General features: G+C 39.6%; 1 protein-coding gene across 5 annotated transcripts in view; it reads right to left on the reverse strand.

Annotated features, from left to right (window-relative positions):
* Positions 1 to 3747: 3747 nt before the first annotated feature.
* The window catches only part of LOC102225538 (uncharacterized protein DDB_G0271670-like), a 32174-nt gene continuing 18867 nt past the window's right edge, over positions 3748 to 17054 (reverse strand). For 2 of the 5 annotated variants that reach the window (XM_023349315.1, XM_023349314.1), the window contains exons 4-13: positions 15467 to 15520; positions 15271 to 15351; positions 15059 to 15164; positions 13531 to 13554; positions 13331 to 13372; positions 9483 to 10625; positions 7307 to 7330; positions 6760 to 6792; positions 6559 to 6671; positions 3748 to 4630 (exon numbers count right to left, since the gene is read on the reverse strand). In XM_023349315.1, the coding sequence (XP_023205083.1) occupies positions 4538 to 4630; positions 6559 to 6671; positions 6760 to 6792; positions 7307 to 7330; positions 9483 to 10625; positions 13331 to 13372; positions 13531 to 13554; positions 15059 to 15164; positions 15271 to 15351; positions 15467 to 15520 (1713 nt within the window). In that variant the 3' untranslated portion in view covers positions 3748 to 4537. The remainder of the gene's footprint in view (positions 4631 to 6558; positions 6672 to 6759; positions 6793 to 7306; positions 7331 to 9482; positions 10626 to 13330; positions 13373 to 13530; positions 13555 to 15058; positions 15165 to 15270; positions 15352 to 15466; positions 15521 to 17054) is intronic. The other 3 variants (XM_023349316.1, XM_023349317.1, XM_023349318.1) reach the window with 3 other exon arrangements.

A 17054-nucleotide genomic window follows, 5' to 3' on the forward strand; every position in this document is an offset into this window, starting at 1 on the left:
AAGCAGGTAAAAGTCTGTAGTTTAATATGTGGAAAGCAATAAATAAGGTCACAAAATATATACACATAAGCTTTCTTTTTTTTTTTTGTTAAAAGTTTTTTTTTTTTACATGTTTGACCACATCACAACCGACCATATTAGTATTTCCACACTATATCCCCCAACGCAAGCGGAAGGGTAGCAAAGAAACTTTGAGTTGACAAACTTTTTACAAAATATGTATTTCCTCTTTAGTTAGCAACATTTTCAATGTTAAAAAAAAAACAAAAAAATCCAACAACTATGGCAATGACAATAAAATATACCAGTATACAGCTTTTTAAATGGATAATTTTAAACGGTATACATTCGATACTTAATATATTGACTTTAAAAATGAAAATGCATTTTTTACATTGCATAACCTTAAATACTCTATATACATTTACAAACTTCTTTTGCAATGTTTTAGGCTCACCAGGTGCTGTATTTGACATCCACACCCTACACCAGTAGTAAACACACTCATGAGAAGTTGGCTAGAAAAGCATTAGCTCTTTCTAGGGATGCAACGACACATTCAGCGTATGACATGGAGATTTGTAATTCCCCCCCCCCTGTCCTTTTTTATTCACACACACAAAACCTCCCCAGCTTCATAAATGTATGATATTTCAGTTCAAACCTGATCAATCTGGGTGCTTCACATTTTAAACCAATGCTTAAATGAAGCCCAGAAGAAATAAAAAGTTACAACTTTGGTTTCCATTAGGTCGCATCCAGGTTTTGGCTAGGATTAGTGTTGATGGGAGCTAGCCAGCTAACTCCTGTCAACAGCTAGCTTCTTAGTGTTGACAGAAGCTAGCCAGCTAACTCCTGTCAACAGCTAGCTTCCTAGTGTTGATGGGAGCTAGCCAGCTAACTCCTGTCAACAGCTAGCTTCCTAGTGTTGATGGGAGCTAGCCAGCTAACTCCTGTCAACAGCTAGCTTCTTAGTGTTGATGGGAGCTAGCCAGCTAACTCCTGTCAACAGCTAGCTTCTTAGTGTTGACGGGAGCTAGCCAGCTAACTCCTGTCAACAGCTAGCTTCTTAGTGTTGACAGAAGCTAGCCAGCTAACTCCTGTCAACAGCTAGCTTCCTAGTGTTGATGGGAGTTAGCCAGCTAACTCCTGTCAACAGCTAGCTTCTTAGTGTTGACGGGAGCTAGCCAGCTAACTCCTGTCAACAGCTAGCTTCTTAGTGTTGATAGAAGCTAGGCAGTTAGCTCCCATCAACAGCTAGTTCCTTAGTGTTGATATTAGCTAACTCCTAACAACACTAAGGAGCTAGCCGGGTTTACTTACTCAGCAGGCTCACAAATATTTTGCACCTCGTCTCTCACTTTGTCACAGTTTCCTTTATTCAAATTGCTGCCACCAATTTTAACGCGGTGGAGGCCGCTTCAACACTTTTGTGGCTGAATGTCGCCATCAACACAGCAGGGACGTATTTCAACAACTAATTCCTTGTGAACTTAAAGGTAGAAGTCGAAAACACAAGACAGTGTGTCAGGTTCAAGTCCCTAGCTTCATATGTGGGAGCTGTAAGAATGGCTTACATTTTTTTGTCATCAGATGAAATCACATTCTGATGAAGGACAGCAGCTCAGAGGACAGATTTCACACTTCCAGGAAGCACCATGGCACAACAATGCTGTGGAATCTCACAACACCTCGAACTTTTCATCAGTCCGCAGATTTTCAAGTGAAATTTAGATATTCTAAATTTCCCCTTTAGAATTTTGATCATAAATAGCAAAAGTATTCTGACCCCTTGAAATGTTTTACATGGCAGGTTTACATGTACATCAAACGTCTATGTAGTCAATTGGGCTTTTTTTTATGTAGAACACTGCATATTCCTATGCAGTTCCGCTTGATTCTCATCTCCCTTCGGTGATATGTCTGGGATTTCTCCCATTGAGTTTGATTTCTCAGGAGGCAGTTCATCCAATCAGTGAACAGAAGTTGAGTTGCAAACAATGATGTCGCGGTTTTGTGCCGTTTTAGAATTGTACTCTACATGTGGCAGTGGAGGAAGTCAACAAAATGGTTCAGTCTGCGTTGGCCACGCTTCCAAATATTGAGCAATTAAAGTCGAAGCCAGAGGAATGTTTAAGACATCTTATTGCTGGTGTCGTTTGGCTTTGACTTCTCTTTTGGCAGTGGGGGGAAAGTTGTTTACAGCGCACTCAATCTCCAGTAAGCTTTACATCGTAACTTCCTTCACGATCCAGCAGGTGCATTACAAATGTCACGTCCACACTGGGTAAAATCAGATCCAATTGTTTAAAGCGTGGAACAACAACACGCTGCTTTTCACCAAGCTACTCCGTAGGGAATAACGTCGCGGGTTCACACAAGCTAGTAAACTTGTGGAAGATGGTGCTCTAGTCTAATGAGGTCAAAATTCAACCTTAAAATCCAGTAAGGTATATCTGGTGGAAAAATACCATCTTATCGCGGCGATGCATTTCAGGAACTGGGAGGCTGGTAGGCCTGTCATGATAAACAATAAATCAATTAATCGCACGATAAATTAAAACTATCGACGTCATTTTAATTATCGGCTTTATCGTCTCTTCCGGCCTTTTTCTCTTTCTGTTAATGACACTGAATGAAAAAGGGCTCTGCTCCGGTGCTCTCCACTGACCCTCCCTTCCTCATTTTACTTAGTGTAAAGACCACACAATCTTAGAGCTGTCGGCCGATTGTCGGCCCATTTTCAAAACCTGACAGACCACACATTAGCCGACAGAAATCCTAGGTATAACGGTTCCATCGGGTTCGTTCCTGCCGTGTGGTGTCCAACAATGGGCACAAAATAATGGCTACAAGTCCAGTGAACTAATTTTAAAACCAGGCATCAATCAATGCATTACTACAATCTACCTGCAATGCATGTGGCTAGTGTCAGCGTAAAGTCCTGACTGAATGAAAATCATTAGAACCTACAGTATTTATGTCACGTTAACGAAGAACAGCTGAAAAGTTACCGGGTTTATCAACTGCGGTAGCAATTTCGCTCCAACTCCTCCTCTTGTCATTTCTATATTCTTTGCACAAAATGTTGAATAAACATTAATGTTGTTTCCACATATCATCTCCTATATCCACTGGACTTTGTGTCACTGTGTCAGCTGTTTGGGATTCCCCTCCGTAATTTCCCCTCAGAAAGCGAGGAGGAGAATCCGCGCTTTCTGATTGGCTGCCTGTCACATTCAACAGGCTGCTGTTAAGCTCCCAGTGGGGAAAACCCCTGATTTAGATCGGACCGGCAACGATGATCTACCGTAACACACCACACACTACACAATGATCGGTTACAAAATCATGCTGTAGCATGACAATCTTACAGTCTAACAATCTTAGAAAGACCAACGTTTTAAGATTGTTGTAAGGGGAAAATCTGGGCAAAAAATCATGTAGTGTGAATTATTGCATCAGGTAGTCGATGTTCCCATCTTCTCTATTTAAATTTAATTATTACTGAAGGGCAACATAGTATACAGACTTAATAATCTGCACTCTTTTGGTTGAATGCAGTATTTATTTCCACTTTGGCTTTATGTTGTTTAGTCTTATTCTAGTACATGTTTTGTTAATGGAGACTGAGAATCCATTTTATTTTTGTTTTTGGTTGTTTTGTTTATTTTGTTTATCAGCTCCAGTGTTAAATATTCTTTTGAAAATAAAGTGTATCTATCTTTGGCAGGAAATCACATGCATTATTACATCATTTCCATTAAATCAGTGTAAAAAGGTCTTCAAACAATATTATCGTTTATCGCAATAATTTTTGAAACAATGAATCGCTCAGCAACATTTGTTATCGTGACAGGCCTAGAGGCTGGAGCTCATTACATGCAATCAGTCCTGACAACTTTTGGGAGGTTGTAAAAGACTTGAGACGACAACGAAGGTTTACTTTCCAGTCGAGAATATTTCTCAGCACTGATCAGTCTTAACGGCTTTCCGTGTAAAACAAGTGAATTCTTCTCTGTGCTGGTGTGAAAGATAAATTCCCGTTAGATAAAATAGTTCACGGTTTGTGGCAGTCACACAACAACAACGCCGGGAAAACGTTCCAACAGGTCTGAATACTTTCACCATTCACTGCACGGTGAATGCAACGCTGTGCAATGCACCTGAGGTTTCCACTCAAACATTACTTTCAGTTATTGGTTCTTCTCCCTGTAACCATTTCAGGTCACATAACAGAGAATCATGGGTGGAACACAAACACACACATGCCTCAGGCCGGCTCCAGAGGAGCAGCATTCAGTCGAATGGAGTGATGTGACCTGTGCTGCGGGAGGTCAGCCTCCGACTGATGACTCCGTGACCAACGCAGCTTCCTGCAACGTCTTCTCTCATGTCTTGGATTTTCTTTTTGCTTGTTTGTTTTTGGTGGACAAAATGATTTAGAAGCTCATATATTCATTCTGTTAGAAACAGTTCATGCAGGGAAAGAGTTGCCCGTGAAGAGTTTGACGAAACGAGGTCTTGAGTTTGGTCCTCAATTCACAGTTTCGTTCGAGTAACTTAAGCTTTTCTCTGGGCTGTTTTCGGCTGCCGCTGCGTCTGGGTTCAGGGAGATGTATTCGGCGGGCTGCACGAGAAGAGAAGAGGAAAGACAGGAAGTGTCAGTGTGTTAAAAAGCGACAGGCTTATGCACTTTTTCTATAGTCTGACATGTAAAAACTTCAATAAGATGCAGCGAGGTTTGTTGATGAAACGCGTAAAAGTTCCAATGAGATAAGCCACTGCAGATATGTAACACCAAACAGTCCAAAGGAGAAAAAGTCTTTGTAAAACTATGTTTTGAGTCATTTTAATTGAAATTTGTTTTAATAACATTGTTTTTGTATATTAAACATAATCACAGATACGACAACGCGCTAAACTCCAACCTTGTTTAGACATGCCTGTTTGTTAGTTTAAGGTTTTGGAAATGTATTCCTCTCATTTATATAATTTCGCACGCCAAAAAAATGTGCAGTTTGAAAGAAAAACAAATAACCGGTAGGAGCCGCAGCAGCCAGCCTCATGAAGTCTCAGCTCTCCATCCTATACAATCTTTTATTGGATTATTTTGGTTTCAAATATGGCCTTAGATGGTTCCCTCCTTGAAAGAAACTCCTTGTGGCTCTGCAAGCTCAGCATGTTAATGTGGCTCTGCACATAAACAAGCTCAGTCTGCTACATAAAGCAGCAGTGTTAGAGGTTGGAATAGGAATCAGTTTCCTTAGCTCTAGTATGTATTGCCTTACATGCCAAATGACTGGCCAAGCAGGTAGCTCCGCCAGCTGAGTGAAGCTGACACCTCACACATGTCAAAAAATCCAGCAGGCAGTCTGAGCGATTAGTGCTCCGTTTGTGCCGTTAAATTTTCATTTGTGCAGATTTGGTTTCTGAGATATTAAAAAATATTTTTTAGGTCATCCAGAGTTCCCCCGCCCATCTTGCTCCAAAACAAACCAAAGTGGGCTACTTCGTCAGTGCAGGTTTGTGGCGTTAAAACTACCGCAGCGAAGTTGTTTTCAAGTTGGATATTCCAATATCCAACTTGAGCGGCGCCGAGCTCGAGGTTGATCCGATTTATGAACGCTCATTTCGGCCCGCCGTTCTCTACCGCTCCCTCCTCAAGCGCTCGGAGGTTCACTTAGGGACTGTCAACAAATTTCCGAACCAAGCACTCCTAAGAAACGAATGTAAAAATAGATTTCTTGGCTTGTGACCAACTGAAACAAAATTCATGCTGTTACACGAGACGCACTGTTCTCTAGTGAATTTTGAAGTCATACTCAATATTTTTAATAGTTGTAATATTAAAAAGTATATATATATTTTTCAATAGCTTCCAAGCCATGTGCCCTATTGACTCAAAATCGAGTCTTCTTCTAGACTCGAGGGATGAGGTACACTCATTTTTATTGCATTTGAACCTTTTTGATATTATTTTGGCATTTTGTTTGCCGACTCTGTGGGCCTGCAAGCAGGTTTTAACCGAGCCGAGCGATTCCTTCTTCTTGTCCTGAAGGATCGAAATGGGGCTTCAGTTGGAGTTTGTGGAGAAAACCTTTATCAATAGGGTAAAAACAGCAGAACGAATAAAACAAATTAAATAGGGTAATCATAAAAAAACAAAACCAACCATGCTGTATAAATGCAGAGGCTCCCAAAGTTAGGGCGGGACTCCCACACAAAGGGGCGGGGCTTTATGACATGACCCCTGAGGTGTATGCAGAGCTAAAACCAAATAAACTATGAAATAAATAAATGTACAATTAAATGTCTCTTTAAATTCTGTACAGTAATATGTCTTTTAACCCTTAAAAAAAAGAAATATCTAATCATTTGACTATAAATTGATATTTAAATGAAAATACGGAAATAATTCTAAGTATTTTTAGGGATTGCTAGGCTGCCAGCAGGGGGCGACCTGTCTCACTGTTCATTTTTGGGTCTCAGGCTGAAGCGTTTGGGAACTCCTGCATGAATGTGTGATTTTTGTTAGTGATCAGCGCTCAGGCTCACCATCTGCTTCTGCTTCTTCTTGAGTCTCCGCTTCTGCAGGAAAGAGTTGAGCCACTGCATGATGTTAGCGGTGATGGACAGAATCAACAACACCAGGATGGAGGTGCTATGCCCTGGTTTCATGAAAAGATCGGAGAGGGGTTGTCACGCAAATCGACTCCGTTCTGTACGTGCAGACGCAACAGCGACTAAAACACTTACCTCTGAGTGGTGCTGGTGTTTCTGTTGACGAGTCTGTGGAGACAGATTTTGCATGATGAGCACATCCAGGCTACGAAAGAGTTCATAGAATATTTGACTTTCCCTGGAAACAAATCATGCAACATGTTTCGAAATAAAATTCAGCAAATTGTAAGAAAAAAAAAGGCTCCCTCGCAGTTTTATTGACGTTGCTTAATTTAGTGTTTTTCTTGTTTTTATTTTCTTCCCAAAAATACTTTTTTCACAAGCTATTAGAAAGGAAGAATTAGCAGTGAGAAAATATTCTGTTCTATTAGACTTTTGAACTAAAACTGGCTTAATTTTCACAACAATTGTGCAAGGCGTAACCACTAACTACATATAAATTCACAGAACATAAACAGCTATTCGACTTTCCCCGGACAGAAAACATACAATATGTTGTTTGTTTTGTTTTTTTAAATGAAAGTTACTAGAAAGGAAAGAAAAAAAATCCACAGCAGTTCTACTGATGTTTAAATTCGTGCTTTTATTTTTTATTTTCTTTGCAAAAACATTGAGAGCTGACCTTTTCTCGGACCCACGTCAGACGCTGGAAATGACAAAAACAGAAAACAATAATGTTAGAATTTTAAGCAAGCTTATTAGTGACATTATTAAACTATTTATGCATAACATGTAATAAAGTGGAAAAATAAGAAATGAAAAAGTGCATAATCATCTCTCCTATTTGGCATTTTCAGTAAAATTAGGGTACGGTTCAGAACAAATGTGCAAGGTGGAACTCATGCGGCGTGAATATGGACATAGATTTTCCACTATTGGAAAACCATATATTCATCTGCTGTGTGCACACAGAGAGGGTTGGCAAGTGTCGACTTAAAAAGCAATTATGGTAATTATGGTAACAAAGTAATATACAAAACTGAACACATTTTAAGAACTTCAGCTTTAAGTGAGAACTATTAATTTAATGATGTTTGTATGGCAGAAGTGTATGGCAATTTCTTATTTAATGGAAGAACCTCAGCTGAATAATATGGCAAAGTATTTTTGCACAATTGTTATAAAATTGCACAAACGACAAAATGACAATGACAAAAATACATTTGCTGATTGGGGACACGACAATTTTTTCAATAAAACGTTTTTTTTTTTTGCGCTAGGAATACATCTATCGAAATCACTGTAAAATTGCACTTTTTTATTTCTTTTTTTTTTGCATCGCTCTAGTCAAGTGATCAACAACAATTTTTTTTTCTTTAATGACCTCAGTAGAATATCAATTCATTTTTGTGTAGATATGTTAAGTGGGGTTAAGTGCCACACAAATACCACATTATGATTGCACATATATATATATATATATATATATATGGCTCTAGTGGCCTCCACCTAAAAGTGCCGGGACAGGAAAGTAGGCAACGAGAGAAAAGGAAGGCAAAGGTCATGTCGGCCAAGCTGAGGACCAAGGCCTCCCCATGTGGGTTGTGCTCAACCCCTGCGCCACCACAGAGTCCCAATGTGGGATATTTTGTGAGTGTTTTGCAAATGTATTAAAAAATAGAAACTGCTAATGTGATTTCTTGCTTAAGCCTCTACTAGCTAAAATTGAGCTGTTTCCACCTTGAGTTGTTTCTAAACTGAAATGGAGTCCAACTGTGGTAACTGCAATTGACTGGACTTAACCTGAAAAGGCAGACACTCGTCTGTATGTCAGAACAATCAAAAACTTTCCTCTGGAATAACATTTCCACATAACAACATGTGGAAAAAGTGGAGTTCTCTGAATACTTTCTGGATGCACAGTGTACTTTGTTGTCATTTACAATTTACATTAAGTTATCGTTCTGTAAAGTCAAAGTCTTGTAAATATGGGCAAAATCACATCATACTTTGATGCATGACAGAAGATAAAGTGTTTAATAACACCTTAAATAAATAAATGAAAATATTAGTTTGATGTTGAGAGTCTAAATTTAATATTTTCAGTTTAGGTGTTCTGGGGAAGTTAATCCATGGAGTAATATTGTACTCCTTAGTTGTAATAATACTTGTCAAATGTACTAGAAACATAAAAGAGACAAACATTTACATAAAAAAGAAGAAACCTGTTGTTGTTCTTGTAGCTGTACGAGTATAGTTTTTTTTTGTGACAAATCTGATGATTGTTTTGAGTAGATTTACAGATAACTATCAGAAAATAAAATTTGATGAAATGGGTGATTAGGCATAACATTATGACCACTTGTAAATAAGGCGAATAACACTCATCAGGTCTCGGTACTTCACATTGGGTGGGACACATTCTTTTAGGCAAAGGGTGAACATTTTTTTTCCTCAAAGTTGACGTGCTAGCAGCAGGGAAAGCGTGAGCAAGGTGACAGGGGGTGGGAACATCTCCAAAACCTCCGCTCTCCTGAGGGGATCCTGCCATGAAGAGGTCACTATCTATCGAAACTGTTCCAAGGAAAGAACAGTGGTGAGTTGGTGACAGGCTGGGGTCACATTGACACATACGTTTTGCTGCCATAATTGCTGAAGGAGTTAATTCTGGTCCAGATAGAAAGGTGTCAGAATATGCAGTGTCTGTAGTGTACGTGGCTGCATAGCCATAAACCAGTTGGACTGCCGGTGCTGGTCACAAGGTAAAGGCAGAGTTTGCATGCAGAGCTGCAGTTATTAAAAATCATCAAAGAATCTTTTCCAGCAATGAAATGACTAAATAAAGTGGATAATCTTACCACTTCTGGAATGGCATGCCAAACCAGGCTTAACGTCCATTGGTGACTGCAGTGTTGCTGTATTTGACAATTGTGTTTGTCCTTTAACTGTTGACTGTGTTGTTAAAGATGATCTTGACGTAGTTGTCGGAGATCTTGTTGACGTAGATGTCCTACGTGACTTTAACGTAGTTCTTGTCGACATAGTTGTCCTATGTGACACTGACGAAGTTGGGCTGGATGTAGTTGTCCTAGGTGGCGTTAACGTGGTTGTTGAAGATGTTGTCAATGAAGATGTGTTACGTGATGTTGATATAGTCGGGGTAGAAATTGTCGATGTAGTGGTCGGAGTTAATGCGGACATGGTTGGTGAAGATGTTAACGTAGTTGTCCTAACTGACGTTGACGTAGTTGTTGGAGATGCTGTCGATGTAATTGTCTTAGGTGATGTTGACGTGGTTGTTGAATTTGTTGTCAATGAAGCTTTGTTAGGTGACATTGATATAGTCGGGGTAGATATTGCTGATGTAGTGGTCGGAGTTAATGCGTGCAAGGTTGTTGAAGATGTTGTCAACGTAGTAGTCCTACCTGACGTTGACGTAGTTGTTGGAGATGCTGTCGATGTAATTGTCTTAGGTGACGTTGACGTGGTTGTTGAATTTGTTATCAATGAAGTTGTGTTAGGTGACATTGATATAGTCGGGGTAGATATTGCTGATGTAGTGGTCGGAGTTAATGCGGACATGGTTGATGAAGATGTTAACGTAGTTGTCCTAGCTGACGTTGACGTAGTTGTTGGAGATGCTGTCGATGTAGTTGTGCCAAGTGACATTGACATAGTCGGGGTAGATATTGCTGATGTAGTGATCGGAGTTAATGCGTGCATGGTTGTTGAAGATGTTGTCAACGTAGTAGTCCTACCTGACGTTGACGTAGTTGGAGATGCTGTCGATGTAGTTGTGCCAAGTGACATGGACATAGTTGTGGGAGATGCTGTCGATGTAATTGTCTTAGGTGACGTTGACGTCGTTGTTGAATTTGTTGTCAATGAAGCTTTGTTAGGTGACGTTGATATGTTCGGGGTAGATATTGTCGATGTAGTGATCGGAGTTAATGTGGACATGGTTGGTGGAGATGTTGATGTGGCTCCTGCAGATGTTCCATCTAAAATTACAAACATTTCAGTAAGTTCTAAGATATGAGCGGAGAGTAAATGATAAAGATTCAAATACAAAATTTGTCTAAAAAGTAAAGGTACACTGAACCACATAAAAGTCAGGATTAGCTTTAACAAACATCATAGCTGTAACAAACTTTTAACAGTAGGTTTTCACACACTGACAGCCTGGTACTACACTGTTTTTACTGATGATGATGATAATGATTATGATGATGATGAAACTAACCCAGACAACCTCACATCATGACCCTGTCAATCCCAAACATCACAGTTTGGTGTTTGGGTTCGAAAGCTTCTTCCTTTGTCCTCCAAATGTAAAGGTGGCTGGCAAAAGAGTGACCTCCTGGGATTCTCTGTGGGTTCAGTGACCACAGTCCACAGGACGTCTCTGGAGTTCAGTGAACAGGACTCCAGAGATCCTCTGTGGCTTTCTAAATCCTTTTTCTCCAGTTAATCTACAGACAAGACTCTCTGTGAGTTATCCCAGCCTCCTGGTTGTTCTCCAGATGAGGCTTTCCGTTAGCTCCTGCAGTCTTGTGCCAGCCTCCAGCGCTCCTACACTGCCACTGGTCTTCTGGACCTCTCCACCACTAGTGTACTGGTCGCCTCCCACACTTCATCCACTGAAAATCCTTGGAATTTCAGCATCGGAGTCTTAGTCTCCTTTGCTCTATCCAGCTTGATCTGAGGCATGGTTCTAGGAATGACCTCTGAGTTTCCTGCCTAAACTCAGTTTTTTTCTGGGGTATTTTTGGTTTCAGGCCCTCCTGCCAAGACCCTTCCCGCCTTTCCATATTAGTTATTCTCTGATATGATTGTTAGTCTTCAGCTCCCTCTGTGTTCTGTGTGTAATTAGTGTCCTTCCCCCAGTCTGCCAACTTGCACTTCTCCACAGCTGTTCAACATTCGATTGTCACCTGATTCCTTGGTGACTAAACTCTCTGGTTTCTGTAGTTCATTGCTGATTCCTTCTCTTACATCGAGTCTGATCCTGCTCTCCTTGTGTCCTCCTGTCAGTTTGTTTAGGTCCGTCTGCACTTTGGTTCTGCTTCAGCCACACAATGCATCACAACCAGTTGACCTTTCAGAAGCTAACAAGGTTTTGAAATCATCACCTGGACTTGGGCAAATAGCTTAAAGGCATCATAATTTCACAGTGCATTCACATCAGCCATGTTTAGTTTCATGGAACTATTTGATTCCCTTTAAAGTCTGGGACGAAAGGGACAAAAACCTAAATCAGATAACAAGCCAGGTGTTACGTCAAAGGATATAAAATAGTGACCAGAAATTGGAGACCCAGAGTCAGAGCTCATTTCAACAGACAGTTAGCAGTGGTGCCTGCCATGTCCCTTTTACTGTCTTCCATCTGGCAACCATATCCAGTTAACGGATTGCTGCAGAGCTGGTTACCATTACGTAAGTGAGCATGTGGTTTTTGGATACCTCTCTGGGAAAGACCCTCCTCCTACGATCATTCAGATCCAGGAAATTTCCTGGTGGTTCCAAATTGCCTCCATTTACCAAAGAAGGAAAGCAGCAGAAATCAATATCTTGTGTCTGAGTTATGCCTTGACTCAACGCTGCCTCTGCAGTCCTTTGGCTTAGCAGTTTGTCCCAGCCGTGGGTTTTTTCAAGCTGGACTCCGAATAAGCAGTGGAAAAATCTCAACTCAGTGGAAACAGGGAACAACTGAGTTTTTGAGCCTCAAGGAAAGAATGCCAATACTCGACTTCCTACTTTATTTTTATTTCTATAAACATTTGCTGAAAAAGAAAAAGAAGCTATTGTTTATGTTGTTATTGTGGGATCTAGCTAGGAGAGTTTTCAGAGACTCAAAACAAAAGCTGGATTTTCACAATGTTCACATTTCCTTTGGTGAACAAGTTCAAAATTATTTTTAAAAACCTTTTAGGGGCTCTGATAGAGTTATCAAACTGACTTTTATGTCAATTTTTAAATAGAGATTTCCCTGGCATAGCATTTTGTCAGGAGAGACGCAGAGTAATTCCTAATTACCAACAATGATGATACTGTTATGCCTGATCGGTGTTTCAGTGACTATTGAAGGCCTGTGAACAAATTTAATGCTTAAAAAAAAACCAGGAAAAAATATCAACAAATGAGGAAAAATGAAGCAGTCAGTGGAGAAATAGTGAACAAATTAGTTAATGGAATAAAAAATGAGTAAAATGGGGTTTTTTCCGAAGAGTTTTTGCGGCACTAGTGGCTCTTTTTTTTTTTTTGCGACAGTATTTAGACAGGAAAGAGGGTGGAAGGACATGCGGCAAAGGTCGCCAGGACCGGGAGTCGAACCCGCAATGTCCGTATCAAGGACTGAGGCATCCAAACGTGGGGCATGCTAACCCCCTGCGCCACCACAGCACGCCCCGTAGTTTTGTTTTTTTTGCATGAAATGAGCCACGATTAAATAAATTCAATTTTTAAAATCAGCGAGATAGAGTTTGTAAAGTAGTCATGAATAAAAAAGCGTCATTGCTGACTTTCTAAAATTGCAATTACAATTTAGATTTTGTTGTGCTTGAATGAATGAATGAATTTATTTACTGCACCAGGTTAGAGCCTAAAAGCTCATTCCCACTTGTAGTTCCCAAAACATGCAGTAATATTAAAATCCAAACATAGAAGGTAAAACACTGAACTAAATCAAGATGCTAAAACTTAATACCTGAAATTCTCCACAGCCATTCCATAGTTTCGACCACAGAACCTGAAACATACAGCATGGTTAGTTTATTTAGAAAAGCTGCACAATAAAAATATATGTGCAATTGTCAAAGAACAGAAGACACTACATTCCACATTAGGAAAAACAATAAAAGCTTAAGTGTGCACTGTGGTGCACTAATGCCAAAATGAAATACTCACTGAAGTTCTGACAATCTCCAAAGGCTGAAAATGAGAAATATGAATATTAATGATTGATATTACAATTAAAAATCATTTATTTACAATGAAAGCAATGATTGTCTTTAAATAATTGCTGTAATGCACTATGACCAACAGACTACACTCTGCATGTACCTCACTTGCATACAAAGTCAAATTTAACACATTGTTGTGTTAAAAAAAAAAGTAAAGGCCGACTGTCAGCAGTTTTCTCATGACAGTGAAATAGTAAAAGACAAAGGCTCCCAAACTGCCACAAGACCAAACCTTCCCATATTGTGTTACAACCACAAACATCAGTGTGTTTTATTGGAGTTTTATGTGTCAAACTGGCACAAGGTTCTTCCTATGAAATAAATTAATAAAAACCACAAAGGAAATGCTATAATGCGGTTCTAAACGTAGGACCCAAACGCAGAGACGGAGGAGGAAACTGAATATTGATTGAATCGTGATTCAAAGAAAAATAAAGGTGAGGTAGAGAAACTTACAAGAAAAATACAAACAAAAAACACAGGAGCAAAAGAAAAAAGCAAATAATGAATCCAAAGAACATTAAGGCAAGAGAACACACGAAGAACATGAGGTGGAACCAGGAAGTGATGGAAGTAGACAAAAGGAGCAGGCGAGAAGCGACTGAGAATGAAGTGCTTGAATGCTGAACAAAAGATCTAGGATGATTAGCTACATGATTACAGGTGTGAGTGGAGAGCAGAAGGCTGACTGAGAGGCACTGAGAGGATGGCACAGGGGGCGAGGGAGAGTACACAGAGGAACAGGAAATAGATCTAACACTGAAGAAACATCATAAAACTAGAGTAGCAAAGAATAACTATAATGAGAAATAAACATAACTAGAAAGAACTGAACTAAAGGGAAACAGGAACAAGGCAGATCTAACCAAGATAAAAACACAAAATAATAATGAAGCTAGAATCAAATCAAACTACGAAAACAACTCAACAACCTGGGATCCTGACACTTTCAAAGGTTTTCTTTCAGAATTTCTCTGTATTTACTTCCATCCATCTTCAGTTCTTTATCTAAAATCCGTTCTGATCCAGCCTGATCGGTGCACCTTTTCCCACTTAACTACTATTTCCCCTATATAACACAATAACTGGTTTTCCTATCAGAGCTGCTGATCTCTGCATCTCCACAAACAGTCCAATAAAAGCATCCAATCAAATCATTTGTTCTCAATAAATAATAATATTTATTGGAAGGTCTACTTCTTCTCTCCCCCATTCACAGATTCTCTTGGAGATCTGCAAGGAAACTTTGGCTTCACTATTCTAAACCATGAATTTCACTTCTATTCTGGAGAAATAGATGTAAACTGAAAAGAACAGAGGTATGAATAATTCTGGGCTTAATGGTTGTGGACTGGATCGGTTCACATGAACACATTTGCTGTGTTAACGCCACAACCTGAGCTCTCTCTGAGTTGATCTCACTGTGTGGCTCAAATGATAAGGCAGAATTGTTAGGCGTCATTGTTTCTTACTTGTGTGTCCAGTGCAATTTACGTTTTCTAGTTTGGCAAACAAACACCTGAAGTGGAACATATACATTGTGTGGTATGTTGCCTTATTGCACGTTTCCTCCAGGTCCTATAAACAAAGAAAAACATGATCAAAAACATCAACAGGTGGAAAAAACAAGACAAGAAAAAGACACTGCCATTGAAATTCTGAGATGTCTAAGAAATGCACTCACTTCTTTCTCATAGCATTCATCTCTTATCTTCTGAAATAATTTTCGCTCTTTGTTTTTCCATAATGTGCATTTTAGGGTTCCCTGCAAAAATGAACAGATAAATGCACACTCTTTCAAATGTAGGTAAATGTGCAACTCATTGAAACGTACAGAATGACTCAGATTCTCAAAGGTAATTATTGCATCATTACGTTACCTGGAGGCTGGTGGTATTTATTACGGGGATCAGATCAGTCACGTCTGCGCCGTTCTAAAATAAGCACAAAACAAGATAGAGAGACAATATTTACAATTAATCCTTTCAATTGCATCATATGCAGATCATTATAACCAAAGCTGTGAGCAATGGACTATTATATTTTAAAAAATCTTTGTTTTTATCAGTATTACTATTTTTCCACTAAGAGGTTAGAAGAAACAGGGCCGTGCAGAGACCTTTGGAGGGGAGGGGGCTCAAAGTTAAAAAAGGGCACATTGAACAAGATGTTAAAACTCCATACAACAACATAACAACAACCCATATTAGTCAAGAATTTAATTGGATCCTACTATATCACTGCCATCATGCGGGGAAATGCAAAGCAAATCTAGTCTATATTTTCCCCATCAGGTATAAAGTTTCTGTTTCTGCTGCTGACAGTCCTGGAGATCTGAGCTGATCTGAGACTGTAGCTGTTAAACAGACCAGAGGAGAGAAGGTCAAAGGTTATAAAGTTATGAAATAAGCAAATTTGCTGCCATTTTACTAATTAAGCCCTAATAAAAAAATCTGTCTAAGGCCCCATATTACCTTGGGCCGGCCCTGCATGAACAGCCGCTGCGATGCTCATCTCTGGAATCTACCTGGAATCTACCTGGAATCTACCTGGAATCCCCTGGTGGCCCCTATCAGTCCCCCTGATGCTTTGGGGACATTTTGATTCATTTCATTGTGGCATGTTTGGCTTTTTGCTGCGGTTCTAATTACTGCTACAATATTTTCTCTGATGTTTATGTGATATTTTGTGGATATCACATTATTTTGTGATATTTTATGAACTCCAGATGCTATGAGCTGAATCTTTCTTCAACAGTTGAGGTTCTGCAGCAACTTCTATCCACAGCCGTGAACCTCCAGCCCAGATCCCGCCAGTGGTGCAAACCGCCTGGTACTAACGTTAAGGAGAAGCAGAGCGCCAACTGTGAGCATGTGGCACCGTTTCTTTATATCAGGATATCTGGTTCTGACCCACGGCAGTGGAACCGACTCAGGCTGCATTTACTCCAGCACTGGAACAGCCTGATAAAGTTAAAGTCTGATGTTTTCTCTGCAGCCGAAGCATTTCTGTGTTTAGGGCCGAGGAGGGTTTTCCTGTTATTACAAGGACAATTACAAAAAATAGAGACAGTTTTCTTCAACATCAGATCTATGTTTTTAGCCAGACTCATTTATTTTTGCTAAATTATTAGATTTGGCTAAATATTATTGTTGAGGGGCACAAGCAGGCCTCCTGACACACAGCTTAAAATAAAATAATAATAATAATTCATAAAGGGCACTCGGGACATCAGGAATAAAAGGGGCGGGGCTCCTGCACATGTCTGACAAGAAAGTTAAACGTTGATGAAATTTAATAAGATGCAAACACTTGATTGATACATTTGACTGACTAAACATTCAACTTTAACTTATGGAGAATTAATTTTTTGTATTTGATGAACTGGAAGCCAAAACAACTGAGATAAACAATTAAAACAAAACCTAAAATTGACCAAAATGCTTGTGATCACTCAGTGCTATTGAT

The sequence above is a fragment of the Xiphophorus maculatus genome, chromosome 16, assembly GCF_002775205.1.
Source record: "Xiphophorus maculatus strain JP 163 A chromosome 16, X_maculatus-5.0-male, whole genome shotgun sequence".
NCBI classification, from domain to species: Eukaryota; Metazoa; Chordata; class Actinopteri; order Cyprinodontiformes; family Poeciliidae; genus Xiphophorus; species Xiphophorus maculatus.